This window comes from Podarcis filfolensis (genome assembly GCF_964270895.1).
Source record: "Podarcis filfolensis genome assembly, chromosome: 1".
In the NCBI taxonomy this organism is placed as follows: domain Eukaryota; kingdom Metazoa; phylum Chordata; class Lepidosauria; order Squamata; family Lacertidae; genus Podarcis; species Podarcis filfolensis.
In genome coordinates, this window is record NC_139604.1 from 68,227,495 (window position 1) to 68,254,526 (window position 27,032).

The 27,032-nt window shown below is 40.0% G+C and overlaps 1 protein-coding gene across 10 annotated transcripts; it reads left to right on the forward strand.

The window, feature by feature from the left end:
* Window positions 1-1,381: 1,381 nt before the first annotated feature.
* On the forward strand, window positions 1,382-27,032 carry ZNF143 (zinc finger protein 143). Of its 10 annotated transcripts, none has more exons than XM_083598634.1 (17): window positions 1,382-3,346; window positions 7,793-7,921; window positions 9,338-9,456; window positions 9,725-9,817; window positions 11,114-11,197; window positions 11,413-11,499; window positions 12,102-12,298; window positions 12,471-12,545; window positions 15,018-15,137; window positions 16,237-16,312; window positions 16,969-17,094; window positions 19,835-20,014; window positions 22,557-22,784; window positions 24,065-24,213; window positions 24,978-25,139; window positions 25,636-25,782; window positions 26,286-27,032. In XM_083598634.1, exons 3-17 carry the CDS (start codon window positions 9,345-9,347, stop codon window positions 26,367-26,369), a joined length of 1,920 nt encoding a protein of 639 aa, XP_083454760.1. In that variant the 5' UTR covers window positions 1,382-3,346; window positions 7,793-7,921; window positions 9,338-9,344; the 3' UTR covers window positions 26,370-27,032. The 10 variants fall into 10 exon arrangements, with proteins under 10 accessions (XP_083454760.1, XP_083454757.1, XP_083454765.1 ...); XM_083598639.1 differs by lacking the exon at window positions 7,793-7,921 and adding an exon at window positions 6,908-6,954 and having other exon boundaries at window positions 1,383-3,346; window positions 11,419-11,499; XM_083598638.1 differs by lacking the exon at window positions 1,382-3,346 and adding an exon at window positions 3,389-5,680 and having other exon boundaries at window positions 11,419-11,499.

The window sequence follows — 27,032 nt, forward strand, 5'->3', positions numbered from 1 at the left end:
AGGGTCATCCAATTAAGTTGAATGGTGGACCTGAAGATAGACAAAAGTTGGCACTACTTCACACAGCATGCAAGTAAAACTGCCATTTGTTACAGAAGATTGATGCCCAGCAACTTGGAGAGCTTTAAAAAGGAGATTAGACAACTCATGGGGAAGGTCTCAATGGCTACTAGCCACAATGTTTGTATTACCTCCAATAGCAGACAGCCATTTGCTTCTGAATACGGTGGTACCTCGGTTTATGTTTACGAACTATTTGGTTTACAAACTCAACAAAACCAGTAGTAGTTTCCCGGTTTGCGAACTTTACCTCTGTCTAAGAATGGAACCCGAATGGTGGAAGGGCACCGGTGGTAGGAGGCCTCATTAGAGAAAGCACGCCTCGGTTTAAGAATGGTTTCGGTTTAGGAACAGACTTCCGGAATGGATTAAGTTTGTAAACTGAGATACCACTGTGCTGGTTGCTGCGAATCAGCAGTGCACTTATGCCATTTGTGGGCTTCCCATAGGCTCCTAGTTGGCCACTACAATAACAAAAAAACAGTAAGTCTGATCTGATCCAGCAAGGCTGATGTTCATATGCTTAGGGCTATGTATGTCCTTCATGACAACCCTAGGCAGCTTTTCGGCATGGGGAGAAAAACTTGGGGAGCAAAATTCTGCTGTTTGACACATATGGATATAAAAAGGTGTTAATACTCTTAAAGGTATGTGTATGAACTCATGCCTGTCCAGCACTTGTGTATCCATACATACACTATCAAAGAAGTTTGGGATCTTTTGCTGGAGTTATAACATGCCTCCATTTATGAATATGTGTTTTACCCTTAACCTTATGCCCACAAAAAGTTCTTACACCAAAGGAATAAAGAAAGCTTGTTTTATTATATGAAATAAGTGTTCTTGAGACAGAGGGATGCCAATGGAATGTGCCTTTGGGAATAAAATCAAATGGTTAGAGAGATACAGCACCTGATGTAGAGGCCAATACAGGAGGTATATTTTATTGAACTGGTACAGATGCACCATAGTATTTCTTCTCTCTGCACTTCTCCCAACTTTTTTTCACGTGTGGACCCTTACAAGGTGTAGGGAACTAAATACATTTCCAGAATGCCTTCAGAATGTTTGTGATAAGGCCGGTACTAGGGTCAAGGAAGGTTCATAATGGGGAATCTCATGTCATATTTAAGTTATGTCAACTTTCCTCTGCCATGATCTACAGTAATAAACTATAGAGTAAGTTCAAATTGACACACACACCTATTCATAATACATGCAAACTTCACTTAATTGTTTGCTTATAACTCAATACACTATAGTAATGCCAAAAGTTTTTTACGCCTTTATTTCATAAAATTTTATACTGCTTGTGAAAAATCTCAGTGGTTTACAAAAACAATAAAAGTACCAGTAAAACATTTAGAAATAAAAGAGAAGCAATAAGCTAAAAACAAAACACCTCAACATCCTGTATTGCTGGCTAGGCTTGTCTAATCAAAAATGCACTGAGAAATCACAGTTGAAGGTACCTGCCTGATTTCAATAAGCAGAGAGTTCCAAAGTGTGGGTGCAAACATTTTGGAGCTTTTTCGTATTAAAAGACCTATGTGACAAACCCCATCCTCTTGGTTTCAACTGCCAAACATCATGTTGTATGGGAATACGCATGCTACAGCAGCAGTGCATGAAGATGCTCTCAATATGTGGTAGTAGAAACTATAGAGCTGCTATGACCATTTTAAGATCACAGCCCACTGACTCAGGAACAATACCATAATTTATTAATTCCCTTGTCAACAATTAACCTGAACATCTTTGAACTGCCACAAGGCTCTTTGCAGTCTAGTTATTTCCACCCAGATAGAAAGGATGCATAAGGATTTATTTATTTTTTTGTATGTAAGTAGCACCATGATCCCACTTCACAAATATATGGATACTCTTTGGTTGTTCTGACACTTGTTTTACCAAATGTCTCTGCCCTGATGTCCTTTCTTCATTAATGAAAGTGGCCCTTCACAAATGCATGCTTTGTGTACAAAATAGCACGCAATGGCTCCTGAAGCAAGGTATAAAGCAGCTATGGCAGTTTTCTTTCTAATTTTATAGAATGTTTAATCTTGGTAGTATTGGCTGTAGTCACAATTGAAACAGTTTTACAATCTGGAATTGGGGAATAAATTTTGGTGAGTGATTTTGGTCCAATCACTATTTTTTCACCAGCCTAACCTACACCACAGGATTATTCTGAGGTAAAACCAGGAGAGGGAAACATAAGATGCTAGCTTGAGCGTTTTGTAAGAAGATGTGAGTTATAAATCTTTCCTGGAATGTCTGCTTGTGCAAGACAGAACTGCAATGGTGGAAAATTGCCCCCTCTGTGAACTGTGAAGGTGCGACAGCCGCTTAAAGAGATACCTCTTCCCTTCTAAAGTGACGCTTGGCCAGGATAGGAGATGGATTTGGCGCGGGGGCAGCCAAGTTGCCTTATATTACAGGATTCCGATGCATCTTGCAAAGCAGGCCCCTGCTATGTTGTCTGTAACGTGGGAAGTCGTCCATGCTGCTAAAAGAGGTTTTACCTATATGCGAAATGGCTCCAGCGAAATATAACATCAATATGCATGATGTCGATTTACGGGGGGGAGGGGTGATTAAAGGACTTCCTTAGGACCGTTCAATTCCCACCCCCGGTGGCCATAATACAGCCTTTCTCAGCGTGAAAAGCTCAGACTAGCCTACCCCCCACGACTGCCATCACCACCGAGTCCCGAGGGCGAATGACGGCGTTGGCCGCTCTAAAAGCCGTAACACCCCAGTCTCTTCCTCACTCGCCTTCCCCATGTTAGAATCTGCCTAACCGGGGGGGGGGGGTTTCCCTTGAAAACCACTACCGCCGGGGGAGGGGGGGACGGGACATTTTCGAAGGCCAGCCGATATCCTCTCTGCGAGCGCATCCTCCCGCTTTGCTAACAAAAGGGGAAAATGGCGCCCGTCCTTCTTTCCCTCGCAGACACACTAGCGCCTCGTGCGACGTGATACAAAATGGCGCCTCCAGAGGCCCCAAACCCAGCATAGAGGAGAGTCAATGTGGCGCGGAGGCGGGCTTATCCGGCAACAGCCAATAGACAATGAAACCTGTAGGTCGGTGGCCCAATCGTGGCCGTGGGCGGTATTTTCTGCCGCAGCCTGTCCAATGGAGCCTTATACAAGTGCTGGTGGCGGGGCCCGCCCGCACGGCTCTGGGCGGCGCTGGAGTAGGCGGGCGGGCGCTGAGACGGCCGTTTCCTGTCCTGGTGCATGGTGGTCGGACGGAGGAATTGTTGGAAAATTTCTCGGCGAGGTTCGTATATAAATGTGTTTTTACCCAGTGTGCCTTATTCTAACCGCCGCCATCTCCGGCTGGGACGCTTCACTCTTGGGTTCGGCCTGCCTTAGTCCCCCTGCGGCGGCGTTGTATGCAGGGGAAAGTGAGGGGAAAGGGGGCAGCCCGCGTTCGTATCGCGGCTCACAATAATAATAAACGCCGAGGCGTCGCCGCCGCCGCCCGCGCTTTCTCCCCCGCCTCCCTCTTCCTCCATATTCCCGCCTTCTAGGCCTCGGTGCTTCCCGCTCTTTTCTCCCGCGATGCTTTTGTCCCCGAGGAGAGAGAGAGTTCTCACATGAAACAATAAACTCGGGCCACGGGGGGGCTCAGGCCACTTTCGCGGGGCGTGGGCTGCGGGGGGGGGCGCCTCCTTTTGGCGGCTGCGTCACTGGACGGGGCTCGTCTTCCCACAGTATCTGCGTAGCTGCGCGGGAGGCGCCTCGTGCGGCCCCCTCCGTGCCTTCTCCATCATCGAGCAGATGGGGCTGCGGTTCCTATAAAGCCCTTCGTGCTGCGAGGGGCGATTCACACGCGCAGTGCAAACACGGGGGTGGTTGGAACCCGCTAGACTCATTCCCGAGGAAGCATGTTTAGGATGGCAGCCTTAATCGATCGCTTTTCAATCGGTTAGCGACCGGTTAAATAACACACGCAAGTTTGGGTTGGCTAACAAGCAAATAAATGCAGATTTAAGGGTGGCAGGTTCCAAAGAAAGCAGAGTAGCTTATTTGTTTTATGCTATGCATGCGTGGATTACGATAGGGACCCTCTGGGAAGAGGCATTCCCTGCTATGGAAAGAAATGCCTCCTCTAAAGTGGTGGCTGTCTACCATAGGCCCTGGTTTTTGAAATCCTCATTTGGTTCTGTGGTTAAAATTCAGTTACAACAAGACTAAATGTTGAGGGTAGGCGGGATTTTCTTCCACAATGCACATTGTTTGGCCAGCATCCAAGAAAAATGTGCAAACTAGTCATGCACATGTTTGCTAGGAAGCAGGTCTCAAGTGAATGGGGTTTAGAGACTCGCTTTCATGATTTCAATAGAAATTTTAAGTTCATGGAGGTATGTTGTGGCATAGGTGTAACTAACAAATGTCACTTGAGAGACTTAAAGGACAATGTAATAGTATTTGAAACTTAATAACATACATGCTATTTAGCAATAGCATAGCTATATAAAATAAACATTACTAATCTTCTGCATATATGCTGTGTTTGGGGAAAACTTCACAGAAACTTTTATGATGTATTTTACAAGACCTTTTAGCTTAAAATGCTCCTGAACAGAATGCTGCATTTTTAAGCATGCATACTTTGATTTATTTTCAATCAGATTGATTCCCAAAGCAGGATACAATTTGAAGTTCACAATGCTGGCAAGATAATAAAACATAAGAAGGACAAGAGAAGTTCAAGAGGCAGCATAAGAACTAAAGGATGCTAATTACAAAGGATCAAGAACCAGCATAAGAACTTAGAAGAAAGTTCCCATATCTGTTAGAGTGACCCAGTTTGCACTTGAGGCAAAACCATTGTTTAGCAGTACATTGACAAGCCTTCATGAGCCCAGATACACAAACCCTCTACTCTCACTGAATTTAGTTTTACTTTCAAAGAATCTTGGTTTAGTGCTACATACAAACCAGGGGTCCTGGTTTAACATCGATTATTATCAATGGCTAGTTAACCCAACTCCATAACCAATGGTTTGTAGTCTGCTTATTTAGAAATTAGGACCACTGAATACTCAATACTCAGCTGAATACTCAGCTGATAATTTTTAAAAGCAAAACTTAATTTGACTTGTCCTGTCTACATGGGAACACATGAGCTCAAGGCTTAATGTGGCATCATCCACATTGTACTAAACCAGTGGTGGGGAACCTCCAGCCCATAGGCCTGATTAGACCTGCCATGCTGCCAGATTTTGCTTGTGATAACACTTCGGGTGAACTACATCTACCTTTCTTGTGCTGATATCATATGGTGTCAGGTGGGGGAATTTCAAGCCATGGCTGCAAAGGAAGAATCGAGAGCAATCTAGTATGCTCAATTCTTCACTTGCAGCCAAAATGTGGTGCTGTTTCCATTAGGCACCTTTTTCTGTTGGCCTGCATGGTTACATAAAAAGGCACCAAATTAAAAGAACATCAAATTCAAGCTCTGTTTGCAAAGAGAAAATAGCAAGGTGCTGCCTTGCCCTAGATGGCAGACAGGAGGAGAGAGTGGATGAGCTGAGACTCCAGTCTTCACGTATCTCCAAACTATAGAATGTTTTGGGCACAGCCTTACGAAGACTTGCTTTCATGGGTGAGTTTTCCTCCCTATGGCTTCAGATTTAAATTGTTCAAATACGATCATAATACAAATTCAGATTTTTTAGAAAGAATGATATGGCATATTTTACACCAATATTTCCAGTCCATTTAAAAAATGCTAGTGCATTTTCTAATAGTTGGCAGAGGAGAGGCATGCTGATATCCTCAAAACGTATCATCGCAGCTGGGTGTAAGCCAAGGGTGGGCAACATACAACCATATACTCTTATGTGCCACATGAGTTTTCTAAGCCTAAATTATGCTTTGAGAAGTCTAAATATTTCACATAGATTAATTCCATAATAAGAATATCAGAGAAATATTTCACTTATATTTATACACTAGAATGGAAAATTAAATTGTTTACTATAATTAAAATAAGTAGGTTAAGTGCATTCTTGAATCATGGTGAAGCTTAAGTGGCACTCTTAACTGTTGAGCAACTTCTCTATAACTCTGTAAAGCACAACTTTCATGATACCAGTTCTTCAGAAGGGTACAAACCCTGAATGTGAAAACTGATGATAAGGCACCACAAAGTAAAGATTAAATTGTTTTTACTACTTTGTTATGGGAATACGTCAAGAAGTTTGTTCATACCACACAGTTTTTCTTTGATACCAGAGTTTGTTTTCTCCCTAGCTATTCACAATTAGCATCTCCAGGAAAAACAAACAAACTCTGTTTTGAAGACATATCACTTCCAACAGTCACGGATATATACAAAACATACAAGGCAATCTGTTCATATGACCCCTTGCTTATTTACTTCTTTATTATATTTGTATACCACCCTTCATCTGTAGATCTCAGGGTGGTTCGCACATATATTCATTAAATAGTCTTGCCTTTAGACTGAAATTGTTTCTAAAACCGAACTTTCATTTATTCTTCGTTTTCCTAATAATATTTATTAAAATGAGACTGATATGACAGATTGCTTGTATTAGTCTTGTTGAATAGAGGGATGCTCTGTCAACTATCACTAAGTCAGCATCTGAATTGAAGCAGTTCTCTAATATACACAAACTTTTCCATTGTCCTGATAAAAGTGATATGTTCCTGAGCTCAAAAGTCAAACTGGATGTGATGGTAGCAGTTACATGTGTTGAAAAATGGAAGCACCCCAATCGTGTAGAATGGGGAAGTTGGTAGGTTTCTGATTTTATAGGCAAAAGGCATAATAATAATGAGCGCAGAACCCTTTCCTTGCCCACAGCTTCTCTTCAGCAGAGCCCCAGTAATGTACGTTCAGCGTGCAGACAGGTAAGCAGCATCCTGGGTTCAGTGCCCATCACCCACACCCTTTCTGGCTCTCAAAATCTTACACAAATAGACACCAATTTCTGCATCATTGGATTCAACTACCACTATTCTCTAGTTTGGCTTTTGTGGAATGAGGGAAATGATTACAGAAATCTGTCATGAAGTTACAAGGTGACCTAAAGCAAGTCACTACGCTTAGGTTATTAACTTAGGAAAATGCTCTTGTGTTAAAAAGCAAACATGTAATTCTTAACCATGTTAAGAATAAAATATGTTTCTGTGCAAGGAGAACACAGATCTGTTCTGCTCATGCAAGCTGGTCTTCACGCTCCTCTCTCCTTCAGCCCTCTGTGCCTTCAAATCTGCCAAGAAGGTTCAAGGGCTCTGGAGAAGATTTTGGAGGCATGCATAGGCGAGGAGAAAAAAGATAAGGGCATGCTGTTCTAGCAGAACTCCACTCCTGCTTCTGTGGATTCTGTCCCAAGCCTTCAAAATGATAGGATTTTCTTTATTAAGGTACAGTGCCTGGATATCAGTTTCAAAAGTGAGATAATTGTCTGTTCCAAAGGGGAATAGCAATGTTTACTAATATTTGTTCTGTTAAGTCACCAAGGACATATTAGAGATATCTGGCTTTCTTATATTCTTTAAGAAATCTGAACCATACTTCAATGTCATATACAAATATTCACATTGGCACTCTGTTATGTGCATCATTATTATATTAGATTTCAAATAAGGTTAATTATTTTGTGATCTGATCACTCTAGCAAGGACACTATATGGCGGCATTAAAGACTTCCTGGTACACTAGTAATACTACATTATATTATTTCAGGTTTCTAAGGTTAAAGCTGGCAATATACTGCACCACATACACATCAGAGAGCCAGGAGCAGCATGTTCTATCTCTGCAGAGATTGGGCAAGGAAAAATGCACTTCCTTTGCGCACTCATTCAAACAAAAGTAATTGAAGATGGGTAGCATAAATAAATAAAAGGCCCCCCCTTTCTCTCTCTCTCTATATTTGTAGTCGTCTGTGGTTGCGTGAGACTTCCTTTGCACAAGCACAGGCCAATGGGGGTGTCTCTCATTGCTTAGCTTTGTGACCTACCGGCCATGTGGAGATGGTGCATGTGGCTCCTTCGCTGCATGGTGTGACTTTTCTTCGGGGGGGGGGGGGGGAGATCAACAGGGCTTTGCTCAGCTATGTTGCTTGCTAGCCATGTGGACCTGGTGTGTATGCGTTTTCTTTGCCCCTTGAAGGGTTAAAAAAAGATGGCAGAAGAAGGAACAATGAGAATAGCCATATTTGTTAAATGTGGCAGGCATGGGGTTTGATAGAAATATGTGTGGTTTCTGTATGTGAGAGAGGGGTAGATGTAGGTGTGGGGTGCAAGTGTGTGAGAGAGGCAGAGGCATTTGTGCCTGGTTGCATGTTTATGGTGAGTGCACATGAATGCTGTGTGTGCATGTGTTAGAGAAAGTGTGGTGTGTCCACCTTTCATATCTTTCCTGATACTGGAGAATGCTGTTTTTAAACAACGGCCTCATTCTGTGGGGGTAAAAAATAATCAGAACGGGTAGAACATAGTTGACGTCCCTGGTAAGAAGGGGGAGGGGAGCAGCAAGGAGCGTACTCTCTCTAATGTTTTACACTACACATGTCATACTCGCAGCTGTTTTGTGACTGGCTTATATGTGACATTCAAAATTTGAAATGTGCCCACTGGTGTAAAAAGGTTCCATACCTCTAGTTGCACCTGCAGCAGTTTTCCAAGTAGAGGGAGCACTTGAGTGGCTCAGAAAAGCAGGGATGGTAAGGGGAGGTGTTTGTGTGTGTGTTTGAGAGAGAAAGAGGTGCAGCAGCAATGGCGGTAGGTGCCAAGGTGGTAGTGCTGGACACCCTGAAATGGCGGCAGCTTTGGAGCAGCTGAGGTGCTCCTTGAAGCTCCCAAAGTGTCCATTGCCATTGATTGTTACCATAATAGAAGGCAGCACTGAGTCTTAGACTGAGTTATACTGGCACTTCTGCACACAATTATCAAAATATTTTTAAAAACACTTCTGTTAATTTACTCATTACACTCTGAACCTTCAAAACATTCTTTGAGTACTAGAGCTTAAAAACAACAACCAGGACTATACTTTTGTGAGAATGGTCACAACATCCTTACAATATAGCAAGGATTGTGGTTTGAAGTTTCTGCATGCTCTCCCTAACAGTATGCACCGTAATTATAAAAACTGGCAAAATGGTATGTTTTCCAATGAAAAATTCATCAGAAATATTACTTGGTGTGAGGAATACTATTAAAAAAAATTCTGAGTGTCTTGAATCCATTGTTAATATTTTAAAATTTCTCTTTCTTTTCCCTTTAGGTAGACAATGTTATTAGCCCAGATAAATCGAGACTCTCAGGGAATGACAGAATTTTCAGGAGGAGGGATGGAGGCTCAGCATGTAACACTCTGTTTAACAGAGGCTGTAGCTGTGCAAGGTGAGTAATTGGATTAATATCCCAGTGCCAATCAGTGTGGCATTCAGGACAAGAAAATGGCTATCTTGATGAATTTATGAAGCATACTATGACATTTTGGGTTTTGAAATGCATCACATAAGATAATTGGAACCTATAGCAAATGCCTGAACCATTTTTCCTTGACCCTAAAATTTATTTTCTATAGTTTATACATTAAACAATCATTACGTTGTGGAAAATATGTGTTATGAACCTCAAGTAATGCTGAGAATTTTGTTGTTGTTAGATGGAGACAACTTGGACAACATGGAAGGAGTAAGCTTACAAGCAGTTACGCTCTCAGATGGTTCCACAGCCTACATTCAACATAACTCTAAAGGTATATATTTGAGTTTAAAATTGCTACAACCAACTGGCTGTTTAATCAAAAACCAAATAATATCATAGATGTTTGCCATTTCATACCAAGATCACCTTACAAAGTTGAATTGTGTTTCTATGTAATTATCAATACAGGCTTGAACAGAAGATCACACTTTTTTTGTCTAAAGGTGAAATCCAACTAGCTCACTTGTTCTCATGGGAAGGGCTTTTTAATCCAGCAGAGTTTTTGTCAATTCACCCTTCCTCCTGCAGTCCCCCGTGCCATATTTCAAGCTGTTCTGGAGGTACCCCATCCCACTTGAATGGATATTCAGGGGAACTACAGGAGAAAGGGGAATTGCCTCCCTTCTTTTTTCAGTTTTGTTATTGTTTATTAAATTTCTATACATGTACTGCTCTTCATCTGAAGATCACAGGGCAGTTTACAATATAAAAACACAAGGTGTCCACTAGTCAAAAGTCCTTCCGGTGATCAGAGGGGCACAGCTGGATTCTACTCATTTTTTAATACATAATACATTTAATACATTAGTTGTTAACACTGAAGACACAACACCCTTGTGTCTGTGCTCATGGTCGCAGACGACTCTTAATGCCTGCTCCGTGTCTAAACAGGCATGAGAGAGAAAAGTCTCCATAAGCAAATACCTCTGGACTCACTGTTTAATCATTTTAAATAAGTAGAAAACAAGTGCTTAACGTACATACCTTTAGAATGACTTGGGCTACACTTCTGTACACACCTACATGGAAGTCAGTTTCTTTGAACTTCATGGAATATACTTCTGAGTGGATGCATACAGTGTTGCATTGTAGGATACTGATCCTGTACTCAAGATAGTAAATGGGCCTTATCACGCTGCTCCAAAACTTGGAACATGTTTCATTCCCTGAAACAAGGCAGCAGTCATTATTATCTGGTGTGTTCAGGAAAAGCTTTTTTATGGTGCAGGTGAGCCATACAAGGATCTTTTATAGTGCAAGAAATACTGGAATACTAGCACATACTGTGGGATGCTAAGGATAATGAGAGGGGTTTGCTGCAAGCAAGACCTTGAAATGATGCAGATGTGTAAAAATGTACCATGGTATTTTAAGGGGCAGGTTTGTCCTGCTTGAATTGTATAAGATGCTACTTTAGCTGTGACCTTTGGAATGTGTTGATTGCTTTATATAAATTTGTTTATTATAAAATGTAAATAAAAGAAAAAGAAAATTGCTTCTGCATGTGGTTCACTCTTTCTTGATTGAGGTTATAGTCACTTGAGTTTTTAATGTGCATATATTCCAGATGGCAAATTAATGGATGGTCAGGTGATTCAGCTAGAAGATGGCTCAGCTGCCTACGTTCAACATGTTCCCATGTCTAAAAGTAGTAAGTATATTACAGTGAATACAAGTTTAAAGCTGTTGACTTAATGACAGTGCAATATAATAAATGATTTAATTGTAACTTTAAAATTAAAATATTGTTATTTTTTGAAGTTTACTCTTTTAAGCAAATTTATTTTCTAATGGTGATAAAATGTTAAAATTGGTCTTGCAAATCATAAATGCATTAAGTAATTGAAGTGAAATTTTATTTTCCTGATACAGGAGATAGTCTTCGGTTAGAAGATGGACAGGCAGTTCAGCTTGAGGATGGAACTACAGCTTTCATTCATCACACTTCAAAAGGTAAAATGCATTTGGAATAGTCATTTCTATTATGTTTAATTTCCAACTCCACATTGTTGCCAACTAACAATAAACAAATAACTGAATCATTTTTTGTCATTGTCTTAAACATTATATAGTAAATTGTCAGCTGCTTCAATATTCAAACCTTTTGTTCCATACAAGTGAAGGGAGGTTTCAAAACAGTATTACTTGATTAACCATGTCCATCCTTTGAAAGCAATACACACAAAAATGTGGTCTATGTGTTCTTTGTTGGTTGATTGGTTGGTTGGTCTAAATATATACTGCTGTATCATAGAAATATATCACAGCAGTTTACAATATAAAACCATGCAGTAAAATCATAAAAAATTAAAAGCAAGTTAAAAGCAAAAGAATTAAAAACAAGCATCAGTAGATAATTATGAGGAATATACTCTTAATGGCCTGCATAGGCCTGGTGGAACAGAAAAGGTTTCAGCAGGTATTTAAAAGTTGGCGTACAAGGTGCCCATTGAATCACTGGTGGCAGGGTGTTCCACAGGACTGGGCTGATGACATCTCAACAGTTTATACACAATTTAATTACAATTGTCTCTTGTCTTTAAATAATTTCTCAGACAGTTATGACCAGAGTGCCCTGCAAGCTGTACAGCTAGAAGATGGTACCACTGCTTATATTCACCATACAGTGCAGGTTCCACAATCGGATACCATCTTAGCCATTCAGGCTGATGGCACAGTGGCAGGCCTTCATACGGGAGATGCTACTATTGATCCAGATACCATCTCTGCTTTGGAACAGTATGCAGCCAAGGTAAATTTGAAGGACACCTAATTTTGTATGGTATTTGCTTTGTGAAATTTAATAGTACAATATCTTGAGAGGAGGCCCAAGTGATGTTTCGGTTCACCATTTTGATTCAAAATGGTGCCCGGCATCCCATAGCTTTATTTCAAAATATATTTCTGCTTTTTCTTTATTTTAGGTGTCTATTGAAGGAAGTGACAATGTTAGTAGTACTGGGATGATAGGAGACAATGAACAAGATAAAAAAATGCAGGTATGTATCATGATATAATTGAACTGAATTGATGGGTGGGGTATAAATATTATTATTATTCTCCATAAGCTGCCTGATTTCATTTTGAATGTTTCTGTTTCTGTATCTAAGAAATGCATTTTAGATTGGCTATGCTGTCAAGTATATTCCTCCCAGAGTCATCTGCCTCCTGAACTATCTTGCAGAGAATAAAATCCACCTAACTAGAGGGGTTTTAGTCATTTGGATATTGAGAAGCATTGGTGGAAGGGAATTGGCATCAGGTTACGTTTTCCTGTTCCCTCTTCTTTTTGAAAAGCCTCTCCAGCATAGGGGGACCACAGTGAATGGGTTAATCTGCAATGTGTGGGGAAGCTGCTAACTGGATTGAGGCCCCTTCTGTGTGCAGGAGGGCTGCTCATAAAAAGGTGTCTCCATCCAGCTGGTTTATGAATAAGTTGGGCATATGCAAAATAAGATGGGCTTCCTGCACCTCTAACCTTCAACATCATTTTTTTTGACACTATGAATCTGCTATTGGGGTCCACTGAAGTGCTAACGAAATAAAAATATGATTAAATTTCAAAATGACTCCAGTTTAACATTAAAAATAACTTGCTTTGGTATCACATTCCAAAAGCTTTGTCTAACACAAAAATTATAGGGGTAGATTTGGCCCCACAGTTCTAATTTGTCACTTGTGCCTTTTGATATATTATCAACTTAATCTGCAATGCTGGGTTTAGTACAGCTTGAGCTGGCCAGCACAGGTGGGGCAGGGTGGCTATTCTGCTGGGCTTTCAGCAGGCACAATGGGGATCTCCACAATGGCTGAGCACCACCACCAATGGAGCCTTTCAGAGAGACAATTCTGCCTCATCCTAACCCTCTCTAGCACTGTGGCTCGGGGGTTACCATTACCCTGTTTGTGGAATTTACTTCCAAATAAACCAGCATAGGAATGTTCTGAAGAGGTATTTATTTGGAGAGAGAAGTTTCATTGCCAAAGTTATGTCAAAACTAAGTAGTGAGGAAACTAAATGAGTGTTAATTAATTAAAGTAGGTGAAAGTGTTTGAAGTATTATAAGTTATGAGTAATTACAGTAATTACTGTACCTTGCTTATAACAGCAGTACCCTGTACTTCCATTATTAGATGCACACCTGGATGTGCTCTTTCTCTCTTTGGAAATAATTCTGTTTCTATGAAAGAAAGGTACCGATATTTTTGTAGTCAAGCAAACACACATTCTCTTGACAGTTAAAAACAAATCTAAATATAGAATGCAAGAATATGCAAGGTTTTTATTTATACCCCACTCTTCTGCCCATAGGCACTTGGTACCATTTCACAACAGAAGAAATACAAATCAGACAATCTCTCTTCAGAGCAATTCTTACCCTGCCAGGGGATGATCTGCTGTATACAACAGACCCTGCCAGACCCTGATCAGGGCTGAAATGGGGTCTTTTGGGTGGGGGCGTGGCTGTGTCAACTCCAGGGTGGTGCAACAGAGAAGCCTTGGATACAGTTGTCAATACAGTTGTGTAATGCTTCTAAATGCCAGTTGCTGGAGAGCACAGGAGGGAAGAGGGCTCTTGTGCTCTGGGCCTGCTTCAGAGTTTCCTACAGGCATCTTGTGTGGCCATTGTGACAACAGGAAGCTGGACTAGATGGGCAATTGGCCTCATCCAGTAGGCTCATCTGATGTTATGTTCTTATGTTAATCTTAGCCCTCACACTATCTCAAATTTCTTGAGAGAAGAATGTAGGTACATGAGTTAAATTGACAAAGGATTTATAGTATGGTTATAAGCAAATTTCCCTGAAGAGCTGGTGATATGCTGCTGGGATGCTGGATGCAATAATCCTATACACGACTGTGACATGTTTGGGAAAGTCTTGCTCTTAAGTTTCGCTCCTGCACACAATACTGCACAAACAGTACTAAGACATTCACTCACCAGTTCAGTTCACATTGAGTTCGTACCTGACTTGTTCTTAATGCGTAGTTGACCACATCTACGGATGAATGCTATATCAATCACTAGCAAAAGTTTAATTAGGAGGTCTTCATGCCTGTGTAATTCTGTGCACCCTTTCCCAGCCTTTAATCCACTGGTGATTAATGTAATCTTTGCTCTGTACTTGTGTTAACCAATCAGCAATAAGCACATATGTGGCAATGCTGTAATATTCAATAAAAGGGACTCCCCGAGACTTGCTCGGGAGATGCCTCCCAGATGACACTCGCTACCTGTCTGTCGTTATTTCAACCCAACAATATGCCATGTTACATATCTTTTAATATAATTCCTGGGATTTTTTTCAACATTTCAGGGAGCTCATAGCAGTGCACCCCTATACAAAGCTAATTATTTTAGAATTTAGCAATTAAATCACATGAGAAAGCCAGATATCCACATTTCATAGAAAGTTTGATGTTTCAATATATGTCTGAAATGTTCGTGATGTCATTTCTTTCATCTTAGATTGTCTTGCAAAGCCATAGCACAAGAGTGACAAGTAAATCACAGTCAAGTGGAGACAAGGCTTTTCGGTGTGACTATGATGGATGTGGAAAACTGTACACCACTGCTCATCATCTTAAGGTATTCACTGAAATAGTATCAAAGCTTCCCAATTGTTTTTGGCAATATAATGCTGGCCATAAAGTCATGCAATTGTATATCAATTGGCCAGGTTGCAATCTGGATTTGTGTCCTTAATACCACTTATACCACTGCCATGTTAAGTGGCGCAGTTTTCATTGTTTTCTTCATTGGTGACCTTATTTGACAGATGATTCTATAAAGCACAATAATTGTGTATTTGTATCTGTGTTTCTGACTGAGACGCTTTATGTCTCTAGCTTCTCTGGGTAATGGGGCTGTGGTCCAAATGGAATAATGTTGAATTGCTGATAGTTTTAAAGGAGTTGTGTGTCGTGATAGAGCTTCTGATTTTGTTTGCTCCTTCAGCTGGTAACTTGCAAACAAAATAATGTGAATATTTTAAACCTGGTGCCTCACAATATATATTTAAGGCATAGAGCTTTTTTGCTAGTTCTGTAGAGGAAGATGTTTTCTTGATTTGGGGGCAGAGGGAGCTATCTTTCCTTCTAAATATTTTGACCACAACATTGTTATGATTGTCCCTATTTTTAAAAACCAAGTGCCTTCCAAGCATTCTTACATACACAGTACTTCTGTGGTTTTCAGATAGCAACCAACTTGCACAGGGGACATAGGTCTGGCATAGCTAATTCCTGTTGTCAGGCATAACCAACTAGATTTCTGCTGTGGCCTCCCACCTCTCTGTACAAATAAGATTGAATATACACTTTGCTCATGTCTCCTGAGCAGACTTCTACTCAGGGGAAAGTCCCTCTGACTTTTGGTGATTCCTCCTTCCCTCTGCAGCCTCTAGTGTCACCTCCCACACTGTTGCGTAGGGTTGGGGCTCTGTGTGGAGCATTATGGGAGGTGGCGCTGGGGATTGCAAGGGGAAGGAGGGAACCGGCAAACGGTCACTTGCCCACCATCACCACCAACAGGATTTCTCTGCTGGAGCAAAAGCTTTTGTGGGCTGATTATATGTCTATAAGGACTCTTTGAGATGACTGCCTCATAGGGCCCCAGTTATGGAGCAGTGAAAACTTATATTGAAAAATACATACCACAGCCTGAAATGATTGGCCTTTTTCAACAGGTACATGAAAGGTCACACACGGGAGACAGACCATATCAATGTGACCATCCAGGTTGTGGAAAAGCATTTGCAACAGGTAGGGTCGTGGGATTCCTTCATGCCCCCCACCTTTAATTTTTTTAAATGAGAAGTTGTGACTAGGTTTCTTATAGATTGACTGATGACTTTTTGCATGAATGAAGAGAATACTAGCAGAAATTGCACATGTCTAGTTAAGAAGACATAACTGCTTATTTTGGGGACTTTTAGATATAAAATAGGTTTTGTGATTGGGCAAATATATGTGTCATGAAGACTAGGTTAAGCATTTAACTTTTTAAATAGTTTATCATTCAAAAGGAGGAGGAGGTATTTCAATGATACAGGTTTTCATAGAGGAAAACAACATAAAAAGAGATTTTGAGGTTTTCTAGATATAAAGCCATTCGACTTTAAGGGGATGATTAACCACTAATTAATACTACAGTAAAATTTATATTCTGAAGCAGTTTGCCTTCAGGTGTTTCAGTTTGGTTCATTGTTTTTAAAAGCTGCCAGTGTTTCAGGTCTCAAGAGCAGGACTTATGACAGTCTTCCATTTTGCTAGTGTGAAATAAATAGATATAAAACATGGAGATCAATGGAAAATAAAGTCTGTGTAGAACTAAAGATGTTTAAAATTTGAGACAAGATGGTTATGATCATCCAGATAGTCTTAGATTTTAAAACATTATTTATACTGTATTTTTCAAGGTTATGGATTAAAAAGCCATGTCCGAACCCACACCGGAGAGAAGCCATATCGGTGTTCAGAAGAAAACTGTACTAAGTCCTTCAAGACTTCAGGAGACCTACAGAAGCACATCAGAACACACACAGGTACATGGCATATTTATTGTAGCCATTGTCTATTATTCTGATAATAACAGTTCATGTATAGAAAATGGAGGGTTTTTATGGAATCTAACTGATTGATCACAGTTTGACTTCTGCAATCATGGTAAGCATGCTCTCTGTTGAGCTCTTAACTGGTCTAACAATCTATTTTGAAGCCTTCAATATTTTGAAATTGCAACTCCTTTACTCTTTACACAAAATATTGAGCAAAAATACTGATATTTCTGTAGTTGTTCTGACACTAGCAAAATGTGCTCTGTATAGATAGTTTTGGTTAAAAATCTAGCTGCTGCATTTTGCAGCAACTGAACTTTCTGTCTCATAAGTAACTATAAAAACGTAATGTGTGAAATGGCATGTATTCTTGAATCTAAAACTTTACTCTATTTTGCTGACCCTAGAACAAAGTTACTCATACAATCTCTGCTGAGCAGTGCATGAGATTGCAGAGGTCCTTGCACTTAACCAGGGTTTGTGTACCTTTGGAATGAGGCATGCTAGAGACTGTAGTATCTTTAAGTTTATTTACACATATTTATACCTGAGCTTTGATGGAGGGAGTGCAGAACATTACATCCCAAGAGTGTCTCTTGTTGCAAGCTTTAGTCCAGAGCAGAAGCCAGTCTTTGCATATACAGTGGTACCTCGGGTTACAGACGCTTCAGGTTACAGACTCCGCTAACCCAGAAATAGCACCTCAGGTTAAGAACTTTGCTTCAGGATGAGAACAGAAATTGTGCGCCGGCAGCGGGAGGCCCCATTAGCTAAAGTGGTACCTCAGGTTAAGAACAGTTTCGAGTTAAGAACAAACCTCCGGAACGAATTAAGTTCTTAACCCGAGGTACCACTGTAGCCTCTCTCAACCAGCCCTGCATGTAGTTCTGGCCCCTCCCTTCTTCCCCCAAGCCTTGTGTAAAAAGGGGCATTTTTTCCTGTGGTGACGTCATGTCCCCAGGCAACCTCCCCCTCCCATCTCCTCTACAGATGTTGTAATGCCACTCCCATCATTCCTGACGGTTGGCCGTGCTGACTGGGACTGATGGTGGGAGTTTGAGCCCAACAACATTTGGAGAATCCTAGGTTCCCCACCTCTACTCTAAAGTAACCATAACCCAGCTACTTGCTTTCTGAAAAAAGTGATAAATATCAACGGCAGGATTTATAAACCGGTTGTGTGACATTCTTCTAGACATTCCATTCCTTATGTTTAAAACTGGAAAGGGTGTTGCTGGGCGGATCTAAGTCTGTTTCACTTGTTTTCTGCCTGTAATTTGATACACAGCATTAAGTAAGGATTACAGAAGCTATGGCAACATAACACTATAGCATGTACACTTAAAATCTCATACATCTGTTTGGCAGAAAACTGACAAAACATACTAAGGAGTGATGTGCAGAGGGTGTTCCCCCCCCCCCCACCAAAAAGCTAATAGTTACCTTTCTGAATAGTTACCCTTGAAGGTTTTTTAGCTTCCAGTGTTGTATAATAGTGATGGGGTATTAGATAAATATCTCAGTAATACATTGAATTATAAAAATTGTGCTTTCACCCATCCCTCTTAGGCTTCTCTCTGTGGCATGAAAGTATACAGAGATTCGACAGTTCTTAGCAAAAGCACATGAGAAAATACAGCACATCAGCATGAGGGTACGCCAGCAATATAACATTCATTGAAGGGTTTTTAATAGTATAGCCATATTTAAGATAGTTGTGTGTAAGTTAAACAGTAGGGAACAGATGCATTTTTATTTTTAGAATTACTTCATAGGTGAATTTGATACTAGACATTTGAACATGTCTAATGGTGTACTTACAGGTGAATAACTAAAACTTTACTTCATAAATTCCAGCCACAATCCAGAGAACCCTAAAGCTAGCAAAATGAGTCTTTTTGACTTTTTCTTTCTCAAGCAGCAGCTCTTCATACTCTGTGACAAATCACTTTTGAAGCCTTGGGGATATTCAGACATTGTGGTGGAGTGTGACAGAAGGGGGGGCGGGAATCGATTATTTGTCGGGGGGTGCACAGTCCCATAAACTCCCTGAATTAGCACTCTGGATTGTGGTTTGTATCTGAAGAATGTAGTTTCCAAATAACTAGCAAACTGAAAGGCAGAAATGCCAGCATTTGTTAAAGAGCTCCCTGTGTTGCATAATATATACAAAATGTTTTGCCTTGAGGGTATCCCAACTGCCCTTTTTAAAATGTTTTGTTGAGTACAAAAATTACCTTTTGATTGTTTTTATGAATTATATATTATGCATACACAATCTGAATAATGATGTTGATGGGTTGTTGCAAATACATACACTCAGCAGCTTCTAGTGGGTTCCTACCCTTTGCGTGTCGAATGAGAGTAATGATGCAGAAGCAAACAGTAGCACACCCTGAAGTTCCTCCCCTGTTGCTTCAACTGTTTATGGTTCTGATCCTGCATACTTAAGCTTCCCCAAGTTTAAAAAGTATGTTTTGGTATAAATATAGTTACAAATCAGGCACTAGAAACAGATATTTACCTAAATCTCCGCCAAAACGTATAGCTCATAATAAAAATAGACAAAAGAAGATAAGATTGGAGGTGCTGCTTAGTAACAAACTTACTATGAATTTTTTAACATATAACTTAGTACCAATTTTTTACATATAACTGAAGTGAGGGAGTCGTAAGATGCTTTAAAGTAAGTGTACTGATTAGCCTATTTCTATTTTTGTTTTCCTAGGTGAAAGACCTTTCAAGTGCCCCTTTGAAGGATGCGGTAGGTCGTTCACAACATCGAACATAAGAAAGGTTCACATCAGGACACATACAGGCGAAAGACCCTATTATTGTACAGAGCCAGGATGTGGAAGAGCATTTGCCAGTGCAACTAATTACAAGAATCATGTGAGAATACATACAGGTATCTGAAAGATAGAATTTTACTTATAATAATTTTAGATGTGACAAAGACTTTCCAGTTATAGTTTTGAAAATGTATCTATTTATTCTGTGTAGGACCTATTCTGTTTTGTTCAAACTATACTGTGCTGCTTTTGCTTGGAATATTTTTGATTGTATAAATTGTTTTTAATTGTATGATTATATTGTAACGCATCCTGGAACATTATAGTGAAGGACAGGTGAGAAATTTTATAAACAATAGAATTCACACAGGTTGAAATCACATGTAATGTTAAGCACACAGTTTCAAAGGTGTCTTTAGCAGTGGCGTAGCGTGGGTTGTCAGCACCCGGGGCAAGGCAAGTAATTTGCGCCCCCTAACCCGTGGATTTGCGTCCCCTAACCTGTGGATTTGCGCACCCTAACCCCCAGATGTTGCGCCCGGTGCGGCCGGCCCCCCCTGCACCCCCCACGCTACGCCACTGGTCTTTAGCACTGGCCACTTCGTTTCTTGAGAAAACTTAGCCACACAGTTGGGAATGGGGCTTTCATCCTTTGCTCCCCCTACTGGTTTCCCAACAAAAATCTTCAAAGTTGCTGTTTCCTCCAAAGGTACTGTTTATGCCTCGCCCCAGTCCAGGTCATGACATAGTTTGGCATCTTGGATTAGACATAGGGCAGCCCTGAACCAGGTCCCAAACCAAATTCAGGAGAGGGGCTTGTATAGCCCTGAGTTTAATTAGTTTTAAAAATACCAAAAACCCTGTATAAACATGTGTTTGGCATAAGGAGATAGAGGGAGGACAGACCAGAGTCTCTGCCTTTGTCTCCTTTTCACCACCAACCACGTTTAAAACCCTGGTGAAACATGCAGTCACCCAACCACCACCACCCCTTTTGATAGCTGTCTAAACCAACTTGGGACTAACCCTTGATTGGCCTGATTTAGTTTGGGATCTGGGATTTGTCCAGAGTTGGGCACACAACCCTACTGTTTACTGAAAAATAACCCTCCTTCCCACATGTCAATAGAGAGGGAGGGAGACCAAACATACTTTTAAAATTGTATGATTAACATAACATGTAGTTTGGTCCCATTTCTTGTTATGATGAGCCCACAATTGTTCTTCTAATTCCATAGCTCAAGTACATTCTTTTACATATTTGGCATTCAATAATGTTTATATTTCTCAAACATTGTGAGTGGGGGTGGCAGTAGAGACAGAGGTTATTTTGTGTGTGTGTTCTTTTCAGTTAAAGGAACAAGAGCATTTTAAATTGTGCACACATCCCATATAACAGACTTGCAGATCTAATAAACAGAACAATGTTTGGCAATTAGATGCATTGTCATGTGCTAAGGATATTTTGTAACAGAGAAAGCATCTCTGATAATGAATAGTCCAGCTGCCTGATTGTATAGAAGGGGCGAGGCTGTAAGAAAGCTGCTTCCAGCTGCCATTGGCTGAGTTACTGTGATCTAAGGGGTGCTGTTTGCCATTGGCTGTCCTTTTCTGATCCTGTAGTGTGGTAAGGCAAACAGAAGGTTAGGAAAGAAGAGACAGAGTAGCCGGAGTGTAGGAAAGCAAGGTTAGAAGATAATGATGATGGTGATGATAATTTTATTATTTATACCCTGCCCATCTGGCTGGGTTTTCCCAGCCACTCTGGGCGGCTTCCAAAAAAATATTAAAATACTGTAATACATCAAACATTAAAAGCTTCCCTAAACAGGGCTGCCTTCAGATGTCTTCTAAAAGTCTGGTAGTTGTTTTTCTCTTTGACATCTGGTGGGAGGGCGTTCCACAGGGTGGGTGCCACTACCGAGAAGGCCCTCTGCATGGTTCCCTGTAACTTGGCTTCTCGCAGCGAGGGAACTGCCAGAAGGCCCTCGGTGCTTGACCTCAGTGTCCGGGCAGAACGATAGGGGTGAAGACGCTCCTTCAGGTATACTGGACCGAGGCTGTCTGCTCTAGAGAAAATAGCAGAATGAGAAGTCTGCAAGGGGTTGAAAATAGAAGTGATAGAGAGAAGTGACAATCCTTGAAACGAAAATGGTAAGAGGCAGAAGTTCAAATATTGATTTGAAATACCCTGCCAAATCTTTGGCTGCACCCTCTAATAAATATGAATGTAATATTTCTAGTAGAGGGAGAAAGATTTGCCAGAATACCAACATGCAGATTGCAAGTATAGGAACTACTTCCTGTTCCCATATACGAAAGCATTTGGACCACTGCCATTTTTAATACAAGTATCAGTGATACAAAAATTAAAAGTGTTGCAGTGCAGAGTAACTTTTACTTGTCAATGCCTTTTTCACATTCCATATTGAATCTAAAGACAAATTCTAAAGACAAAGACAGTCACCAAAGTTTATTTGGTATAAAAAATAATCAAACTGAGCTGTGCTGTGGTTCCTAATTTCCCTGTTGAATTAGAGATTCTCTTTATAATCATAATGAAATAGAACATTTTTATGCCATTGTTAGGATAGTTGCAAGATTTTCTAAAACAGCATATTCTGTTTTCCTCACTACTTTTGTCATCTTTCTGTCTAGGGGAGAAGCCGTATGTATGTACAGTCCCTGGCTGTGATAAACGTTTTACAGAGTATTCCAGTTTATATAAACATCATGTCGTACATACACATTCCAAACCATATAACTGTAATCACTGTGGGAAAACGTACAAGCAGATTTCCACGCTTGCGATGCACAAGCGGACAGCACACAATGACACAGAGCCAATAGAGGAGGAGCAAGAAGCATTTTTTGAGCCACCTCCAGGTATGTGACTATATCTCATATTAGCAGCCTAAACTGTTACACCTTTCAAATACTTCTTTACATCTTAACCAGAGGAGGAACTAAAGCACTGAAACTAAGGAAGTTTAAAAAACTTTACTTGTACTTAGCAGCAAGGGTCTGTTGTTTGTTTGTTTGTTGGGTGGATGAGGTGTGAAGTGGCAGACAATTTAGTACTTCCAAAGCAGTGCCTGCTTCCACCAAACTGGTTTTAGATCATATTGTGTTTCTTTTTGTCCTTGTGATGCAGATTCTTTGACCTGTGAGGTCTTCTATTTTGAATGCCCCATATTTCAAATCCAGTAATGGGTGTGTGGCTATTCTGCTCTGCCTCGGTACACTAGCCATTACTGCAATATACTAAACTGACGCTTACATGGAGCTGTCCACCACAAACCCCAAGATGTCTTTTAGGAAAAGTCACTGCCAGTTCAGCCCCATCAATATTTTTGTTGTCTTGATGTTTGTTACTTTGCTAGCAACATAAATTGTCACTTAGTTGTTAATTCATCCAGTTTTGAGAGAGTTTTTGTAGTTCTTAAATCTGCTTGGGTTTTCACCACCTGGAATAATTTTGGTCTTGATTAATCTAAAAGCTTAGCCATTTTACTACTCAACCCTCACTCCAGGTAATTTATTAATACATGAAATAACGTTGGTCCCAATATAGATCTTGGGTAGAGCCTACCTCTTGCTTCCCACCATAGTTAAAGCTGCCCTTTTTTCTCCATTATGAACCACCCCTGCTTGCTGTCTAGCTTCATAACTGGTTTTGTCTGTAAGGTTTGTCTTCAAGCTCATTGGACTGGCGGAAGGGACTTTCATTTCTCTGGCTCCTTGCCCTATTGCTGATACAATACAATTTAAGCCCTTTTAAGTAAACTCTGGGATTCCTAATTACTACATACAAAAAAGGAGATTAGGATGAAAGTTTATATTTAGCTGGGGTTAAACATTTCTTTAGATACTACACTGTTTCATCACTTGTTACACAATGGAGTCTCTCTTTTTTCCTTGGAAGGAAAGTGTGTTAGTTAATGAATAATTCTTTGAATGGACCATTGATGATAGTTGTATCCCAGTGCTGGCAGGCAAAGATTAATATTTAACTAAAGCTAAATCACAGTGTTTCTTTCTTTAGGTTATAACCTATGCAAACATGATATGAATTCAAATCACAAAGGATAGCTGGCATAATTCTTCATTTCATTTTTACTGTAGATTGCATATGAACTAAGCCCATCTTTTTTTTAATTAAACAGGTCAAGGTGAAGATGTTCTCAAAGGGTCTCAGATAACTTATGTAACAGGTGTAGAAGGAGAGGATGTCGTTTCTGCACAGGTTGCTACAGTGACTCAAACAGGACTGGGTCAGCAAGTGGCCCTTATTTCCCAAGATGGAACTCAGCATGTGAGTATTTTAGCATATTAATGCTATCCCTACAAAATGGCTTTCAAAAGTGGAGGAGATGTTTCCATTTAGTCATCCCATTTGATTATGCTTACAAATATTAAAATCCCTATATAAAACTCAATTGGTATTATGTTGGTTCTATTTTAAAGTGTCAGGCATACAACTTATTCTGATGTAGTAATATCGTAAGCACTAATTACTGACATTGTTTGGCAGAAAGCTAGAGTGAGTATCTCTAGTAGTTACAAGTTGCAGAAATAAATTTTGTTCCTACTTATTAACTTCTACCATTAGGACTGGCTCCAGTCAAACACGTAGGACTGAAGAAAAGGGGAGAAAACTATTGTTTTTGATGCAGCAGAAAATGCCCCGAGAATCCAGTTTCCATTTTTCCTCTTTGGACAATTTATGAATGGCAGAAGATGTTAAGATTTATTTTAATTTTGAAATTAACACCTGACACATTGAGCAAACAAATAAACGTGGGACCATTGTAACAGAAAAAATGTAGTATGGTCATTGAACAATATGATGTAAGAGCGTTTAGTAAAGTTCCTATGGAAGCTTGAATTCTCCCCCCCCCCCTTTTTCTTAATGCTTTAACTTCTACTTAGCTTGTTTAAACTTGGTGGTGTTTATCTTCAATGCTACCTGGACAGGTTAACATGTTGCTTGCTAAAAATGCACAATACTGTATGATTAAGGTCTGTAACTCAAATATAATTATTTCCATTTAATTCAACAATTATGTTTTATTTAAGGTTAACATATCTCAGGCTGACATGCAGGCCATTGGAAATACTATCACTATGGTAACACAAGATGGCACCACAATCACAGTCCCTGCCCACGATGCAGTTATTTCTTCTGCGGGAACACATTCCGTTGCAATGGTCACAGCAGAGGGCACTGAAGGACAGCAGGTAATTTTGCTACTAAATATATGTAAGAATGTATTTGTATATATGAAAATTTTACTAAGTATTAAGTACTCAGTGAAATGCTACTTAGCATTACATGGACAAAATTGAATGAACCCAAGCAAATAATATGCCAACTTCATTATATGCCAACTTCATTAAACTAGCCAAAGTTCATTTTAAACCAGGATCCTTGGTTTGAACATAACACTAAGCCTGGATTGTATTAGTGAAACAAAACTCAGCAGAAGTCCTCCTCCCAGCCCTTAAGGTAGGGGGGTGAGGTGCAAGCCCAAGGCTTAACTGGATCTTGTTCAGTTTGTCCATGTGTGATTAAATCATGCCACAGATACAGGGGTTTTTAAACAATTCTTCAGATAAGCCCGATCTACTTCTTAAAGAATATTAAGAATGAGAGGCACTTTGCAAGAGAGCATTTAAAGGATTAATCATTTTTTATATTCCAATGTTTAGCAAATTTTGTATTTTTATTTCAAAGGTTGCCATTGTGGCTCAAGATTTAGCAGCATTCCATAGTGCTTCACCAGAAATTGGACATCAGCAACATGGGCATCATTTAGTAACTGCAGATTCAAGACCTGTTACATTGCTGGCAACATCCAATGGAACACAAATTGCAGTGCAGGTAAGTATGGAATAAACTTCAGATAGTTATTTTTAATACAGATTTATTTATTTTGTCCCTATGCTTTACAATCTACGGCAGAGGCGGGGAACCTTTTTTGCATCATCCAGATCCTTATCAGGATTGGCCTTCCCATCGAAATTTAACTGGTAGGTGGGGCTGCCTGCCTGTCAGTCACCTGATGTCACAATGAAATCATTGTGACGTCAGATGAATTAGCACTTTGAAGTCCCAGAATCAGGACTTCAAAGCACCACACTAAAGTGGAGGGGGGATCTGTTTTAGCCTGGGGTTTCATTGCAACCCCTGCCCTGTTTTTCAGGGAGAGATTTACATTGAATCCTGCTGAGCTGATGACCAGAGGTTAAAACCTGCTCAATTTAGCTGCATGCACTACTTCCCCACAGAAAACTAGCTCACACAGTATAGTATTTTTTTTAAAAAAAAATGTTTTTAATTTGCAGCAGAAAATTTATTTCAGTACAACATTTTGTTTATTTCAGCTTGGAGAGCAGCAATCTTTGGAAGAAGCCATTAGAATAGCTTCCAGAATACAACAAGGTGAAACACCAGGAATGGATGATTAACTCCTAATATGGCTAAAGGAACAATAGACTTATTTACATTTTATTTTCAATCAACAAAGGTCCATGCCAGCTGAAATCTATAAAAAGTTTGACATATTCTTGCTTATTAATACTCTGCACACACCTTACGCAAGAGTGAAGAACATTTCATGTGTATAATGTCTCTGTACATGAACCTTGGGAATATATGATGTCCACCTCTTAGACTCTTTCTCTGCCCAGGACAACAGAATTAGGATTTTATGTTAAATTTTCTTGCTTATACTTACATCAGATTTCAAACCAGATTACAGGGAAGCAGCAGCTACTATAGAAATACTGGGATGAGTTTTGAAGTCACTCAAAAACAATGAAGGCATTGCTGAAGATTTCGTGAGTTTAAACTGTAACAACAGTAATCATTTCAAAAATCATTTGGAAGCGGAACAATTTTAAATGTTTCTCACATACAGAAGAGTTCTGAATTTTGAGACCTTTGTAAATAATACATTTTGAAGTGTGTTTCATACACAATCTGAAGATTCATCTTCTTTAGCTTTCCCATCCCAACTCAGATTGTAAATAAAGACTGTTCATGCTGGAAGTGCTAATTAGAATACATTTGGATTGGATTATGTACAAAGAGAAGCTTTGTTGTTCAATATTAAAGGGATGTAAATCTAA

Excerpts from the sequence above, each read along its gene's own strand:
- ZNF143 (XM_083598634.1), top strand. The coding sequence starts at position 9,345 with ATGTTATTAGCCCAGATAAATCGAGACTCTCAGGGAATGACAGAATTT. Across the intron at positions 11,500-12,101 it reads CATTCATCACACTTCAAAAG|ACAGTTATGACCAGAGTGCC; the intron begins GTAAAATGCATT and ends ATAATTTCTCAG. Across the intron at positions 25,140-25,635 it reads AGGGCACTGAAGGACAGCAG|GTTGCCATTGTGGCTCAAGA; the intron begins GTAATTTTGCTA and ends TTTATTTCAAAG.